This window comes from Gymnoscopelus braueri (genome assembly GCF_963280865.1).
Source record: "Gymnoscopelus braueri genome assembly, chromosome: 12".
NCBI lineage: Eukaryota > Metazoa > Chordata > Actinopteri > Myctophiformes > Myctophidae > Gymnoscopelus > Gymnoscopelus braueri.
Window position 1 is genome coordinate 13,488,304 of NC_137614.1, and position 13,969 is coordinate 13,502,272.

The 13,969-nt window shown below is 42.8% G+C and overlaps 1 protein-coding gene across 1 annotated transcript in view; it reads left to right on the forward strand.

Annotated features, from left to right (window-relative positions):
• arhgef25a (Rho guanine nucleotide exchange factor (GEF) 25a) overlaps positions 1-13,969 on the forward strand; it is a 64,951-nt gene extending 50,982 nt beyond the window's left edge. The window contains 9 exon segments of the mRNA XM_080445676.1: positions 1,458-1,547; positions 1,822-1,914; positions 2,438-2,488; positions 3,706-3,783; positions 3,911-4,102; positions 4,429-4,609; positions 5,144-5,379; positions 8,716-8,850; positions 11,027-13,969. Coding sequence (XP_080301802.1) covers positions 1,458-1,547; positions 1,822-1,914; positions 2,438-2,488; positions 3,706-3,783; positions 3,911-4,102; positions 4,429-4,609; positions 5,144-5,379; positions 8,716-8,850; positions 11,027-11,158 — 1,188 coding nt within the window. The 3' untranslated portion in view covers positions 11,159-13,969.

A 13,969-nucleotide genomic window follows, 5' to 3' on the forward strand; every position in this document is an offset into this window, starting at 1 on the left:
CCTCTGCAGCAGGGGAGATGTCACTTCTAGCCACATCGTCACAGCTCGGCGGTCTCTATACTAGGCTAGACAGCTATATGGATAGTGCGTTGCTAGGTAGAGTCCTATGCCGACGGGCTCTGAAAGGGGATCTGATTACAACGGCGGATAACCTGGCTAAATTATACATAACCTGATGCTCACCCACACGTAACTCCATTAAGGGCTCTCCGGTCTGCCGCAGCTGCACTCCGTTGCCAATTAGTCACAGCAGAGCACGCCCTGGACAGACAGCGGTCGACTTCAAAGGGCCCCCCCCCCACCTCCTCCCCTCGCTCCGAGACAAATCATTATTGCCCCGCTCGCTTTCATCCCAAAACACCAGGCACAGTGGGGGTGCCTGGTGGCTCAGCCAGTCAGTGCACAGAGACCATATGCTCCTTGCAGAGCCGCGAGGACCTGCGTTCCAATCCGACTCCCCATCCCTCCTCTGTCTCTTCCCTTGGACAGACGAGAGCCAAGTTCTGGATCGAAGTTCTCTTTATTTCCAGTGCTTCGAAGCAACGTACACTGCACTATACCTGCCATAATTATAACCATAAGGGTACGGTCACACCAAGCTCCCAGAGCCACGATAGAACAGTGAAGCGGCCGTCGCCTGGTGGTCAATTCAGGGATTGCAATACTTCCGCATTTAAAACGCCACTGCGCATGCTTCTACCGTTCGAAACCCTAGTGCGCCTGCTCGGAGCTCAAGACTTCCGCATTTGGGCACCAAATTTGGGTGCCCAAATGCAGAAGTAGAGCGTTCTTCCGGATGCTTCAAACACCACTGAGCAACTTTAATTGAAATGAATAGCTGGGGGCGGGGCAGTCCGCCCTCTAGATATATTATAACTCTATGGGTCACACATGCAACTGAAGAGGAGTGGCTAACGCGTGCATTGGCCAAATTTGCTTCCGATATTCTTGTTGAACTTCCGTCCCGTAGGATGGAAGTGAACAGGACGTGAATATTCCATTCATGCTTGTGTGCCGGACCAGTACTCTCATACCCCACATGGAAGATGTTAGGACAGTCTGTCACTGACAGAGGCGCTCTATTTCTTTCTGTTGAGTGTGGGGATGGCTGATTTATCCTGTTTGCATCGATTACCTGGAAGCCCACTGGTGAGAGCTAGGTGTAGTAGTCACACCTAGCACCAGATTCTAAATAGTTTCACCCAGGCCAGGTGTGACTGCTTAAAATCAGCCATCACCCCCCCTACAATAACGTAATAATAATAAAACACCAAGCAGTTGCATCTGCCATCTCGGCTCGTTTTCGGATGCACATGTTCATAATCCAACACAAGCCGTGTAAATAATGGGGCTTCTCTTGCCTTCTGGTTTGTTTGTTTTTGTTTGTTTCAAACGTCGTTGTCTAAGGATTCTTAATAAACATGTTTGTTTGTTTGTTTGTTTGCCTTGTGTTGCAGGAGAGGCGTCTCCACATGTATGTCGTATACTGTCAGAACAAGCCCAAGTCGGAGCACATTGTTTCAGAGTACATCGAGACTTACTTTGAGGTGAATATCTCTTAAAACACACACGCACATGTACACGCACGCACACACGCACTCTTTTGTGTGACGCTGTAGTATGATCAAGTAGGGCGTTCATTTACGAGAAAAACACAAAAAGCAACGTTTAACTAATACGTAAGTAGGTAAGTGTGTGTGTTGTGTGTGTACTATGGCCTTCATGCTGACTGGTGTGTTGTGCGTGTGTTGTGCGCGCGCACGTGTATGTGTGTGTGTGTGTGTGTGTGTGTGTGTGTGTGTGTGTGTGTGTGTGTTTCAGGAGCTGAGGCAGCAGCTAGGCCACCGGCTCCAGCTCAACGACCTGCTCATCAAACCTGTCCAGAGGATTATGAAGTACCAGCTACTGCTTAAGGTGAAACACACACACACACACACACACACACACACACACACACACACACACACACACACACACACACACACACACACACACACACACACACACACACACACACACACACACACACACACACACACACACACACACACACACACACACACACACACACACACACACACACACACAAAGTGGGACAGAGAAATGCAGCCTGGAAACCAGCCGAATCTGCCAGAGCGAAATCAGATTAGTCTGGTGATGCCAGGCAAAAGAGAAATGTTGCATAAGTGTTCTCCTCTCTTTTAGAACTGGCCTAAAGTGAAAATACCGGTATGTCTCAAATTGAAGCAGGTCTTTTGAACGGGGCTGTAAAATTCCACAAAAGCACACTCTGCCCCGGTGGTGCCTCTGGCGATCAAATGGAAATTAGACTTAAAGAGCACCACCATATAAACACTCTACCAGATGTCCTCACCTTATGCCATAAGAGTCATAAAGCTGGAATGTTCTGGTGACCATGCTGTGTCTATTTGAACAGGACTTCCTCAAGTACTGCACCAAAGCAGGAGTGGACACGGAGGAGCTGGAGGTGGGTGTTCTGATGCAGAAACAGACTTGTGTAACTCTCTATTTAATCCATTTAGAGCGGGAACGCATACTGTGTCATTTTAGATTGTAGCTTTGACCATTATTTTATTCTTTGGGCTATTAAAAAATAGCAGATCTACAAGCTCATAGCGCGGCACCAAGCTTGTAGATCTGCTATTTTTGAAAAATCGTGCACATTTAAAAAAAATCTTTGAACATATATATATTCTTTTAAAGCGAACATTTTTAACTCAAGTCTTTGCTTCTGGGGGTCGTCCCTGTAACAAAATATTTTGAGATGGGGGTCGGCGGCCAAATACATATAATTGTTGTTGTTTGGTTGCTATATCAGTAGTGCTCCAACTTTTTCCACGTCAAGGACCCCCAAATGTGTTTTAGCTCATAGCGCGGCACTCGGTGCCGTGCTATGAGCTTGTAGATCTGCTATTTTTGAATAGCCAAAGAAATCTAAAAGGACACCTGGTCTTAATGGATTAAAGGGCCTGTGTTTGGGTGAGGCCATGTTTATTCCCCCGGGGTTCTTAGTAACAAAACCATTACTGTTGCGGAACTAAATATGACAATGTGGTTTATGGATCTACGAATAGGATGTATTGTAGAGCTATTGTTCAAAAGAAATAATGATAAAACAATTGTATTGTTTTATATAGATTAGTATTCGATTTTTTATTTTGTAGATGACAATATCCACATGTTTTGATGGAAACAATATCACATTAAATAAAAACAACAACATTATAATGAATCTTTATTGTCTTTGGGTCAAGTATTGTCAGCTTGCTTGTCTACAGTGTCAGCAGCTGTCAGTAGCCATTCACTGTCTTATCCTTAGTGAATACTTATTACGTTTTTTTTTTATGTCATGTGTTGTTTTCAAAGTATTATCGTCTCTGTTCGGGTGGAAACCTCTTATGTCCAATACTGTTACTCTTCAGGATTCAAATTCAAAAACATCAAAAGTAGCAGATCTACAAGCTCAAAACGTTTTGAGCTTGTAGATCTGCTACTTTTGATGCATTTGAGTGACACTGTAGTATGATCAAGTAGAGCGTTCATGTACGAAAAAACACAAAAAGTTACAATATGGAGATAAGAGGTTTCTGCCCGACAGCAACGATAGATAATCAATCAATCAGTCAGTCAGTCAGTCAATCAATCAATCAAGTACTAACAAGATTGCTTTCATCTTTGAAACAGAAAGCCGTGGAGGTCATGTGCTTTGTGCCAAAACGCTGCAACGACATGATGAACGTGGGCCGGCTACAAGGCTTCGAGGTGCAGATATCCTTCACACTCCCTAAAAATCATCTCTCACGCCAGCCATTCCAACCATAACATATATTATTAACCATGAACCCTTTCCTTTGTTTGTTGACTTTTTTGTCCTCTTCCTCTGTCCCAGGGCAAGATCACGGCTCTGGGCAAGCTGCTCCAGCAGGACACCTTCACGGTCACCGAGCAGGACAGCGGCTTCCTGTCCCGCGCCAAGGAGAGGCGGATCTTCATGTTTGAGCAGCTGGTCATCTTCAGCGAGCCGATCGACAAGAAAAAAGGATTCTCTCTACCCGGCTACACCTTCAAGAGCAGCATCAAGGTCAGTCTCTCCATCGCCTGGTCCACCGTTGCATCGACCACATGTTGGTGAAAATGTGGTGAAATAATGAAAGGGAAATAAGAAAGCAAATCACCCCCATTAACCCATTAAAACTAATTAGTCCCAACTTAAGAGTTCTACATGAGACACGAAAGATCACGGTGCTCCAGCTTGAACGTGGCGTGCAGCAGCGAGTTACATAAGCCCGTCCCTGGGCAGGGACTCTGTGTTCTTCTCGAGGCCTGCGTGTGTTAGTGATGTATTTAATGAGCGGCGCGGCAGGAAGCCCTCCCCGGCAGATGCGAGTCAGATGTGATTTGTTCCAGGTGAGCTGTCTGGGGGTGGAGCCTTTGCTGGAGGGCGACGCCTCGCGGTTCGCCTTGACGTCACGCCACGCCGACGGGACCTCGGTGCGCTTCCAGCTGCAGGCCTCCTCCCCGGAGATGGGCCGGGCCTGGGTCCACGACGTCAGCCAGCTCCTGGAGTCCCAGCGCAACTTCCTCAACGGTAAAGGAGAGAGTGGGAGAGAGAGAGCCTCACGCAGAGGTCTAGCGTAATGTGCTGTCAGGCTTATGTCTTTATTTTATCTAATGCTGTCTGCTCAGAAGTAAGAAGATTCAGTGTGTGATATACCGTAAGAGGCCAATATTATTAGGAAAGAGGGATGCCACTGATATGCAGTATACATACATACATACATATATATATATATATATATATATATATATATATATATATATATATATATATATATATATATATATATATATATATATATACATATACATATATATATATATATATATATATATATATATATATATATATATATATATATATATAATATAATATAATAATATAATATAATCGTTGCATATTTTAGTTTTAGTATTTTTTTACATCATCCCGACTCACCCGACAGAGACGATATATAGTATAGTATATAAATATATATATGAAAATGTGTGTATACACATACTGTAAACATTGTGAAACAAGTAAGATAGATTTGTAATTCTCTGTACCTCTGTGGTTCTTCAGCCTTGCAGTCACCCATTGAGTATCAGCGGAGGGAGAGCAAGTCCAACAGCCTGGGCCGCTGTATGAGATCCCCGCTGTCTGCGGTGGCCGGCCTGCGGCCCCACTCCTCCGCCTCCATAGACCGCCACAAGCTGCCCTGCCTGCACTCCCACAACACCTCCCTGCCCACGCTCTACCTGCCCAGTCAGGGCCTGAGCCAGAGCCAAGGGCCCAGCGAGACCAACTCACTGAAGGAGGTATAATGATTCATTGAATACTTTATTAGTCAGAAATGTAAACAGCATGAGGTACAGTCAGACGTTTGGGCTAAAAGGATAACACAAAAAAAGTCCTGAGGACTTTTTTTCCATGGTGGTCCTATGTATTCAATTCATCAACATAGCATTAAAATAACACCAAAATACAATATCATCAACAAATATAAAACACTATATGTACAAAGTAGAAAAAGGGGAAAGAGAAAAAGGGGGGGGGGGGGTGAATGGCAGCAGTGAATGCCATCTCCTTTAATGGGAAAAGTGAGTTTACCTCCCCTTTTGTTCTCCTGAAAGATGACATTTTTAAGGGATGGTGTCAGGGAATTCCACATTTTGGTGGCAACCAAACCATTTTGGTGGTACTGGAAGATGTGCTCATTTGACCTGTTTCTACAAAGACAGACAGACAGATGTCTGTCTGTCTGACGGACAGACAGACAGACAGACAGACAGACAGACAGACAGACAGACAGACAGACAGACAGACAGACAGACAGACAAGACAAGACCAAATCTAGACCAAATCTGTAGGAATAGTAGCAAAACGTGTGTTTTGAAGAAAACATAAAATGGTGGTAAATCTAGTCTGACAATCCAAGGAATCCAGAGGATTTCTTTTTTATTGTATGACCTACGGTTCAAGAGCCAAAACGTGAATCAGCTTGTTATAGCGCCACCATGAGGTCAATTTGAAAGATTTGGGGTGGAGATTATAGCTGTTCACAGAAAGAATCCCAGACAGACGGACAGACAGACTCACAGGACCAAAAACATAATCTCCAGCCTTCGGCCACCTGGCTTGGCGGAGATAATAAAAGTAAGAAGCCTTTAAAGTCTGTCCTAGCCATCTGTGCATGGACTGACTGGGTCCGCATGATGTATGAACTATTAATAAATATAGGCACAAGTATAATGTACAATCTGTCACCAGTAATATGAAGATACATCTATCATCCATGATGAGTGGAAATATATGTACAGATAGTCCACACTCGATATGAAACTGATAAATGTACAGTGTCAGCCAGCCTACACAGCTATCTATATCTATGCTGTCCTGGCTGCCATCAAAATGCTGTGGTGTTTCACTCAGTGCAGTCTAGGAGGTGCACACACATCCAAAAATAATTTCGATGTGTTCTGGACATCAAAGACAAAATAGACAGAAAAGAGCAGAATAAGCACACCGTCTTCAGAGCTCCCTATGGAACTTTAATTAATCGGAGTGCAACGTTTCGACTTGTCCAAGTTGTTTACGCCAAACAACACTGTCTAAGGCTTGATTTATATTTATATTGGTGTCGCGCACCAAAAATAGCAGAGTGAGTGTAAATCGGGTGTAATTAGCTGTAATGGTGCCTGCGCACCATCTTATATGGTCATTACTGTCTGTGTTAGCTCGATGTGAAAAAAGTAAAATTGTGATTATCTACCTTGTCAGGCTGTGCGAGTTGAATTTAGTCTACTTGTCACATTGTGTGACGAAATTATGACCTATGTCAGCCTATATGCCACGCCGGGGCAATTTTTAACCTTGAGAAAACAAGACAAAATCAAAGGAGGAAGATTTGGACTTGGACTAGTCTTGACGTGGCAGAAGAGGACACCGTGGGTTGGCAATTCTCCAAAGGAAGCTAGATATCTCCAGCCATTTTTCACTGAAGGGTCTGCACAATATAGACCAGCAGATTGTGAATGATTCCCCATGGTTTTACACATGAAACCTGTAAAATTGCCACAGTAATCTTTCCGTTAAACATAGCAGTTACCTTTATTTTTAGCTGTTGGTAGCTATCAGCCACACTGCATGGACATGGCCCAACATTCTCGACATGGCCAGAACTCTGTCGTAGCCTCAGACGTTATGGATTGGCTCTAGACCAGTGGTTTTCAACCTTTTTCATGCCAAGGACCCCTAAATTGATAAACATTTGGCCCCCATCTGAAAATGTTTTGTGCCAGGGACCCCCAGAAGCAAAGATTTGAGTTTGAGTTAAATGTTTGCTTTAAAAAAAATATATATATTTAAAGATATGCACACATTTTCAAGATTTTTCCAAAAATAGCAGATCTACAAGCTCATAGCGCGGCACTCTTTGGCACTATTTTTGAATAGCCAAACCTAAGTGGTTAAAATGATTGTGACGTGATGTTAACACATTTTGCTGGGGACCCCCTGGTAACCCCCCAAGGACCACTGGTGGTCCCCGGACCACTGGTTGAGAACCACTGCTCTAGACTGAACAAGTCTGGCAGCCTCAGTTGCACTGAACGGCCCAAGAGGATGCTCACGATAAATGATTTTGCTACGATGTGGATATTTTGTCTGGGACAACACTAAGGTCACCTTAACCCGCCTGGCCATGGAATAGCCTCATTTTAATCTTGGTTTTAGTTCTCACAGTAAACCTGGATTCATTTTTATTCCTGTGGCGCCACTACTTAAAGGTATCATGACATTCATTTTCACTTTTTTTATTTTCAATGTTTTATTTGGGGTTTTATGACCTCAATTACACCCAAAAAACCTGAACTTAGAACATTCAGTGGATTTTCTGTGGACTGGGGTTTTCTGAATAATTAGGCTGAAAGGTAATCTGAGCTTGGCCCTTCGACAGTGAGGTCACAGTCGATTAATCCCGCCCACTCTCCTCCTCGCCCCTCCCCTCCCCTATCCTTTCCTTTGAGGGGGGCGGAGCAGAGGCGATGATTGACAGGCAAAATCCCTCACCAGCGACACCCGCAGGCAAAGATTTATTTTTTCATTGCAGTTGAAAAGGCTTTAGAAATGTGAGAGAAAAACACCTGCCATGGATCACTGGAATGGAATTTTCACTTAAAACTTTTTGTACACTTTTGAAGGACCAGGACAAAGACTTTGAATGTGGTGTAAAAGTGAATGTCATTAAACCTTTAAGACTCAAATTAAGATTTCAGTTAAGGGTTACTTTTAAACTTGCGGCTGTGGGCAATGGCATTAAGATTTTCAAAATGGCAGCATATATATTAGATGGACTGAACTGAAGAAAACCAGACTTCATCAAAGGAAAATAATGGACTGTTTCAACCCTGTTGTTTTATGATAAAGAATGATCAAAGCAGTACCTATTCAAAGACTCTGTGATGAGATTAAATGTTAAGGTTTTCATCTCTGATTTGTTGAGCCATGCTTAAAGTTAAGTGGTACAACACAACTAGAATTTAAATGAAACCTAGCTCAACAGATGTTTAATTAGCCCTAAACTTTGCTTTAATCCTTGTTGGTGCAACCCACCGTCAGAGTTAAAATAACTTGTGTGTTTTCTGTGCTTGCAGCCTACCATAGTCCAACCGTGTCCTTCTGACTCCCAGACCGTCTCTCCATCACATGTCCAACTGGCCTTTACTGATCAGCCTCACTGTCAAACTGTGTCAAATGGTCTTTGTGCACCTGCTACGCACAATGCACAGGTAGGTTGAACCTGTGTGTGTGTGTGTGTGTGTGTGTGTGTGTGTGTGTGTGTGTGTGTGTGTGTGTGTGTGTGTGTGTGTGTGTGTGTGTGTGTGTGTGTGTGTGTGTGTGTGTGTGTGTGTGTGTGTGTGTGTGTGTGTGTGTGTGTGTGTGTGTGTGTGTGTGTGTGTGTGCTGTGCGCGCGTGCACGTGCGTGCGTGCGTGCGTGCGTGCAAGTGCGCACGTATGAAAATGCCTCTGTTTCACTCACAACATTCTGCCTATATGTGGTGCTAGCCAGAGCAGTGAAGAAGTTGAGTTACGATGTACTCTGTGGTCCGGGGTCGACTTGCAGTCATTATCACTACTAGCCTCAGGAGAGTGAATAGAAAAACAAGACAGATGAAACTAACCACTGGAGAAAATAATGGGCCATTGTAGGAAGTCTAACATGTAATTTTAACATGCTCAGTCATGTTAATGAAAAGATGAAAGACTTTTGTAAATGGTAACCATTTGTCTAATAGGTGCACATGGCAGAGAAGAGATTTGTTGGGTCAAAGGCAGAGCATTTCCACCCCCTACTGGAGAAGAATTGTAATTATCACAGCTATTTATGTGTTGTGGAGGAAAGCCTGTTAGTTTGCTGTCAAAAGTAACTAACTTCTATCCTATTTGATGAATGATTGGTCTAGAAGCGCATCCTGTAGCACATACAGTAAATCATAACATTTCCACACAATTCCACACAATTCTCTTCCTTTTTTTGCCATTGCTTTGAAGTTTCCGCCGTCTGCTCAGTCAACAATGGCTGGGTATCCTGTTGGGGTTTGGCCAACCATTAACTACATCTGCCTCTGTCATCACTAGACACTTGTTCTTCCAGGAGCCATGACAGGATCAGCCGTTGTTGATTGTCTGGTCCTACTGTGTTTATCCAAGCAGGGTTGCTTTTAGCGCACAACAAACAGGAAAGAGGCTGAGCCAGACAAGGCAAAAAAGAATATGTGGTAAACCAGTGGTGGAAAGTAACTCAGTACATTTACTCAAGTACTGTACTTAAGAACAATTTTAGGTACTTTTACTTTACTGGAGTATTTCCAATTTTCTATACTTTTACTTCTACTCCACTACATCAAACAAATATTGTACTTTTACTCCACTACAATAATTAAAAAACTTTAGTTACTTTGTAGATTTGGATTATTATTACAAAACATACATTAACCACTTAAGCCCTATTTAAACGTTGGCTATTACTCAAGTACTAGCCGATCTACAAGCACACAACACGTCGCGATGCGATGCGAAGTGTTGTGTGCTTGTAGATCTGCTATTTTCATACGATTTTTTAAATACATTTTACACATATGATAACTTGTGACACAGGACATTCTGCATAATGAGTACTTTTACTTTTGGTATTTTAAGTACATTTTGATGCCAATACTTTTGTACTTTTACTCAAGTAAATTTTGATTACCGGACTTTTACTTGTAACAGAGTGTTTCTACATTGCAGTATTGATACTTTTACTAAAGTAAAAAAGTACTTTTCCACTACTGTGGAAAACAGTTTTTCTTGCTCTAACACTGGGGGTTCAACTTTCGCCAACACATCATTAGGACAGGGGTGGTGGGCGGTAGAAGAAACAGCACAACAGTAGATATGGATTCTGCTGACCACACTAAAGGTCCTTACACACCAGGGCGATTTTTTCATGCGAATAATACGTTTTTTTTAAAAACCTTATAAAGTCAATGCAAGCGTACATGGAGCGAAAAAGCGAAAAAGCGTCTTTTAATTATTCGGAACAAGTCCGAATTTTGCGTATATTCGCATATTCGCCGGTGTGTAACCGCCTTAAGAGTGGCCTTTTAGGCAACACCACGAATTATTCTGTGTTGTTGTGGTTCTGTATTGTGTGACATTGCAAACTGGAAATAATTCAGTAAAGTAAAAATACCTCAACTGGACTACTTAAGTACAGTACTTGAGTAATGTACTTTCCACCACTGTGTGTCATTGACACCTGACTACTTCCGTCGACAAAAAAAAGGGGAAAAAAAATTCAACACCTACCAACGACAGTTTTGCTGTCAATTCGATATCATGTCAGATCATCTGGGTGGGCTAATCGTAGGTAAATGTGCCTTTTTGTCACTTTTGGGTTTTTAATGTTCCCTGTCTCCCCAGCAGAGAGCAGGAGAGGGCTGCCGCAGGGGTCTGGCTGGCGAGGCTGGGAGCCACTCTACAGTGTCTGTCCCCGGACCCTCATCAGTACGACGCTCCAGCAACCTGGCCCAGCTGGCTGAGGATGACCTATGAACTGAATGTTTCCATCAAGGCCGATAGGACAGTGGCTGACACGAAAGCACAGCCGTGTTGGACACAAGGAGGACTCGTTTACTTTGTGACTTCGTTGTCTATGTGGTCAGGCTGGACCCATAACCAGGTTTGATGAAGTTTTCCAGGGAACAGTGGAAGGAATATATGTGAAGGAACAATGGGCTGCAGCCATAGCGTGACTTGACTCCAGTTTCTTTTTTTTCTTTTTTTTTAGCTTTTCGATGTGAGGTGGCCACAGCTAATGAGTAGCACCCAGCTGAGGGATGCTGGGTTACTGTAATTGCTGGGTTGAACTTGAGAGTAAATGAAACACTTTCTGTGGACAGTGCGAGTGTTACGATGATTACTGCTTTTTTTTTGGGTTATATCTATTTCTCCTGTATTTTAAAGCGCACAGGGAATTAATACAAAGAAGACAAAAAAAAGTCCATTCCTTATTGGGGCGGCCACTGGAGTTACATGTGCATGAATGTGTACATTTGCGCAACAATGTGAGTATGCGTGTGAGTGCACAGTATGTGAATGTTCACAGGATTGACAAGGTCAACACTAGAATCTTGTCGATACTTTGACCTGGACACGCATTTTCAGCTTTTTCAGTTTCCTCACTCTGCTGGATTCTTCTGACGGCCCTTTGTGAAGACAAGTACAGCTATTCTCTGATGTTTTCACTTGTCATTCCCCTGCTGACATCATCAGCATCAACATTATTGTGTTGGATGTTAACGCAGACAAAAGCAGGAAAAGGGAGAACACTTGAATATGCCTTGAGGATTGGACTCACTCAGATTTCAACCGAACGTGGAGGACTTTCTTTTCCTGCCACACAGAGTAAAGGGCTCTATGCTCTCTTATTCTGTTTGAATGAGATTGGTGCTCGTTTGATCCCGACACAGAAGGAGAGAGGGAGACCCCTGGAGTCTATGGACATGATGTGAGTTCAGAATGACTCTTTGCTCTTCAGGTTAACTTTGGTGAAGTTGTTGATAGTTGGACAGGTTTAGGAGAGAGTCTGTGTTACTACAATGGAAACTTATAGAGACAGGACTGCTGGCCTGACCAAAGCTGTAACATTTCCAGGTTGACCAACATAATGCTGAAGGCTAATTACTTTGTCACCTGACAAAAATGACATATTTTCAACTGTTCCGTTTGAGGAAATTTATATATTTTCAACCCCCTAAAAAGTGTTGAAAATTTGACACTTGATGAAACGATGGCGTGATGTAGTATAAACTAGACTTGTTTTTCTCCTGGTAAAAACAGGTTACTTGTGGTTTGGGGACAATCGAGAAAAGCCCCCTCAGTGAAATCCATTGGTTTGAACTAATATAAAATACTAGTTTTATTAGTCATCTCCAGTGTTGTCATGTCAATGCTGTCCATTGTGTCATTAATCTTCCCATACCACAACATACTGTACAGTTCTCACCATAATGCCAAGCTCCCCATTTTCACTTTCTAGATGAAGAATGAGAGAAGAAAGTCAATTAATTGGACTCGCACAGCTGGTGAATATGAAGGATATGCTTTTATTTGTACAAATAAAGAATGCATGCTCTCTCTTTTCTCAGGCTATTGTGCCAAAAATAACCAACGCTTGCTCCCAATTAAATGTTTCATGCTATTGTTCCATAGTGCAGATTGCCACAAGACATACAATCAATGATGCAACGATCTTAAATACGTATCTGTATGGGCCGTAATGCCTGACTGGTTTATAGTGTCATATATTTCAAATGCAGGAGAGGAGTCAGTCACGTTGGTTCTTCTTTGTGGCCAGTAGAGGTCCCCACAATGCTTTCATGTCCTGTAGATTAACAGGATCACACAGCTGCACCAAAGATCAATAGACCTCACATTTCAGTGGCCTCCTTAATCACTTAAACCCTATATACTTTGTTGACCGGTGTCCCCCAGGGGTCTATACTAGGTCCCCTACTTTTCCCCCCTCTATACACAAAATCTACTATTTTCGGCAAATGTTCGCCTATAAGCCTAGAATAGGGATGCTAGGGTTCATGTGGTAAAAGCAAAAGCTGCTTAAAGATTTACTCCTGACATTGACAACACCAAATGTACTGTAACTGACTGGACTGAGAAATAAATAATAAGACAGTGGTTCTCAACCTGTGGGTCGGGACCTCCAGGGGGGTCCCCCACATGATTTTGTGGGGGGGGGGGGGTCCCAGATGACAGTGAAGTGACAATTTAAGGACTTTTAAGACCTTTTTAATACCTAAAAGAAAGAAAGAAACCATTACTGCATTAAAAGTAACAAACGATACTATAAAAACTGTTCAAACGTTGGCCAAATTGTCAAATAATATAAGAAAGAGGCAAACATTTTGAAAATAGCAGATCTACAAGTCCTTCGTTGTGAGTGTGTAGATCTCAAAATTTGTATCTGTGGAATTGAGTCAAACTAAATGTAACGCCTCAACTCCTACAATTCCAAGTGCTTGTCAGTCATTATTTTGGGGGGTCCCCAGTTCAAATATGATCATTTTGGGGGGTCGTGGCCTGAAAAGGTGAGAACCACTGAGATAGGAGACTAGGTGAGCCTACATGATGTCTGGAACCATATCAAAGAGCTCACGATGGATACTGAGGACTGGTGTATTTTCATAGGAATGATTAATCAGGTCCTTTTTTTGCATGTTACGCAAAGGAATACCACTGCAGACAACCGAGACAAATTTGTAGACATAAAACCGAGAAAGGGGTTTGTTGATGCCATGTTTGACTGAGTTGTATCATATCAAATAAAAGTGTCTTTTTGAAAATAAA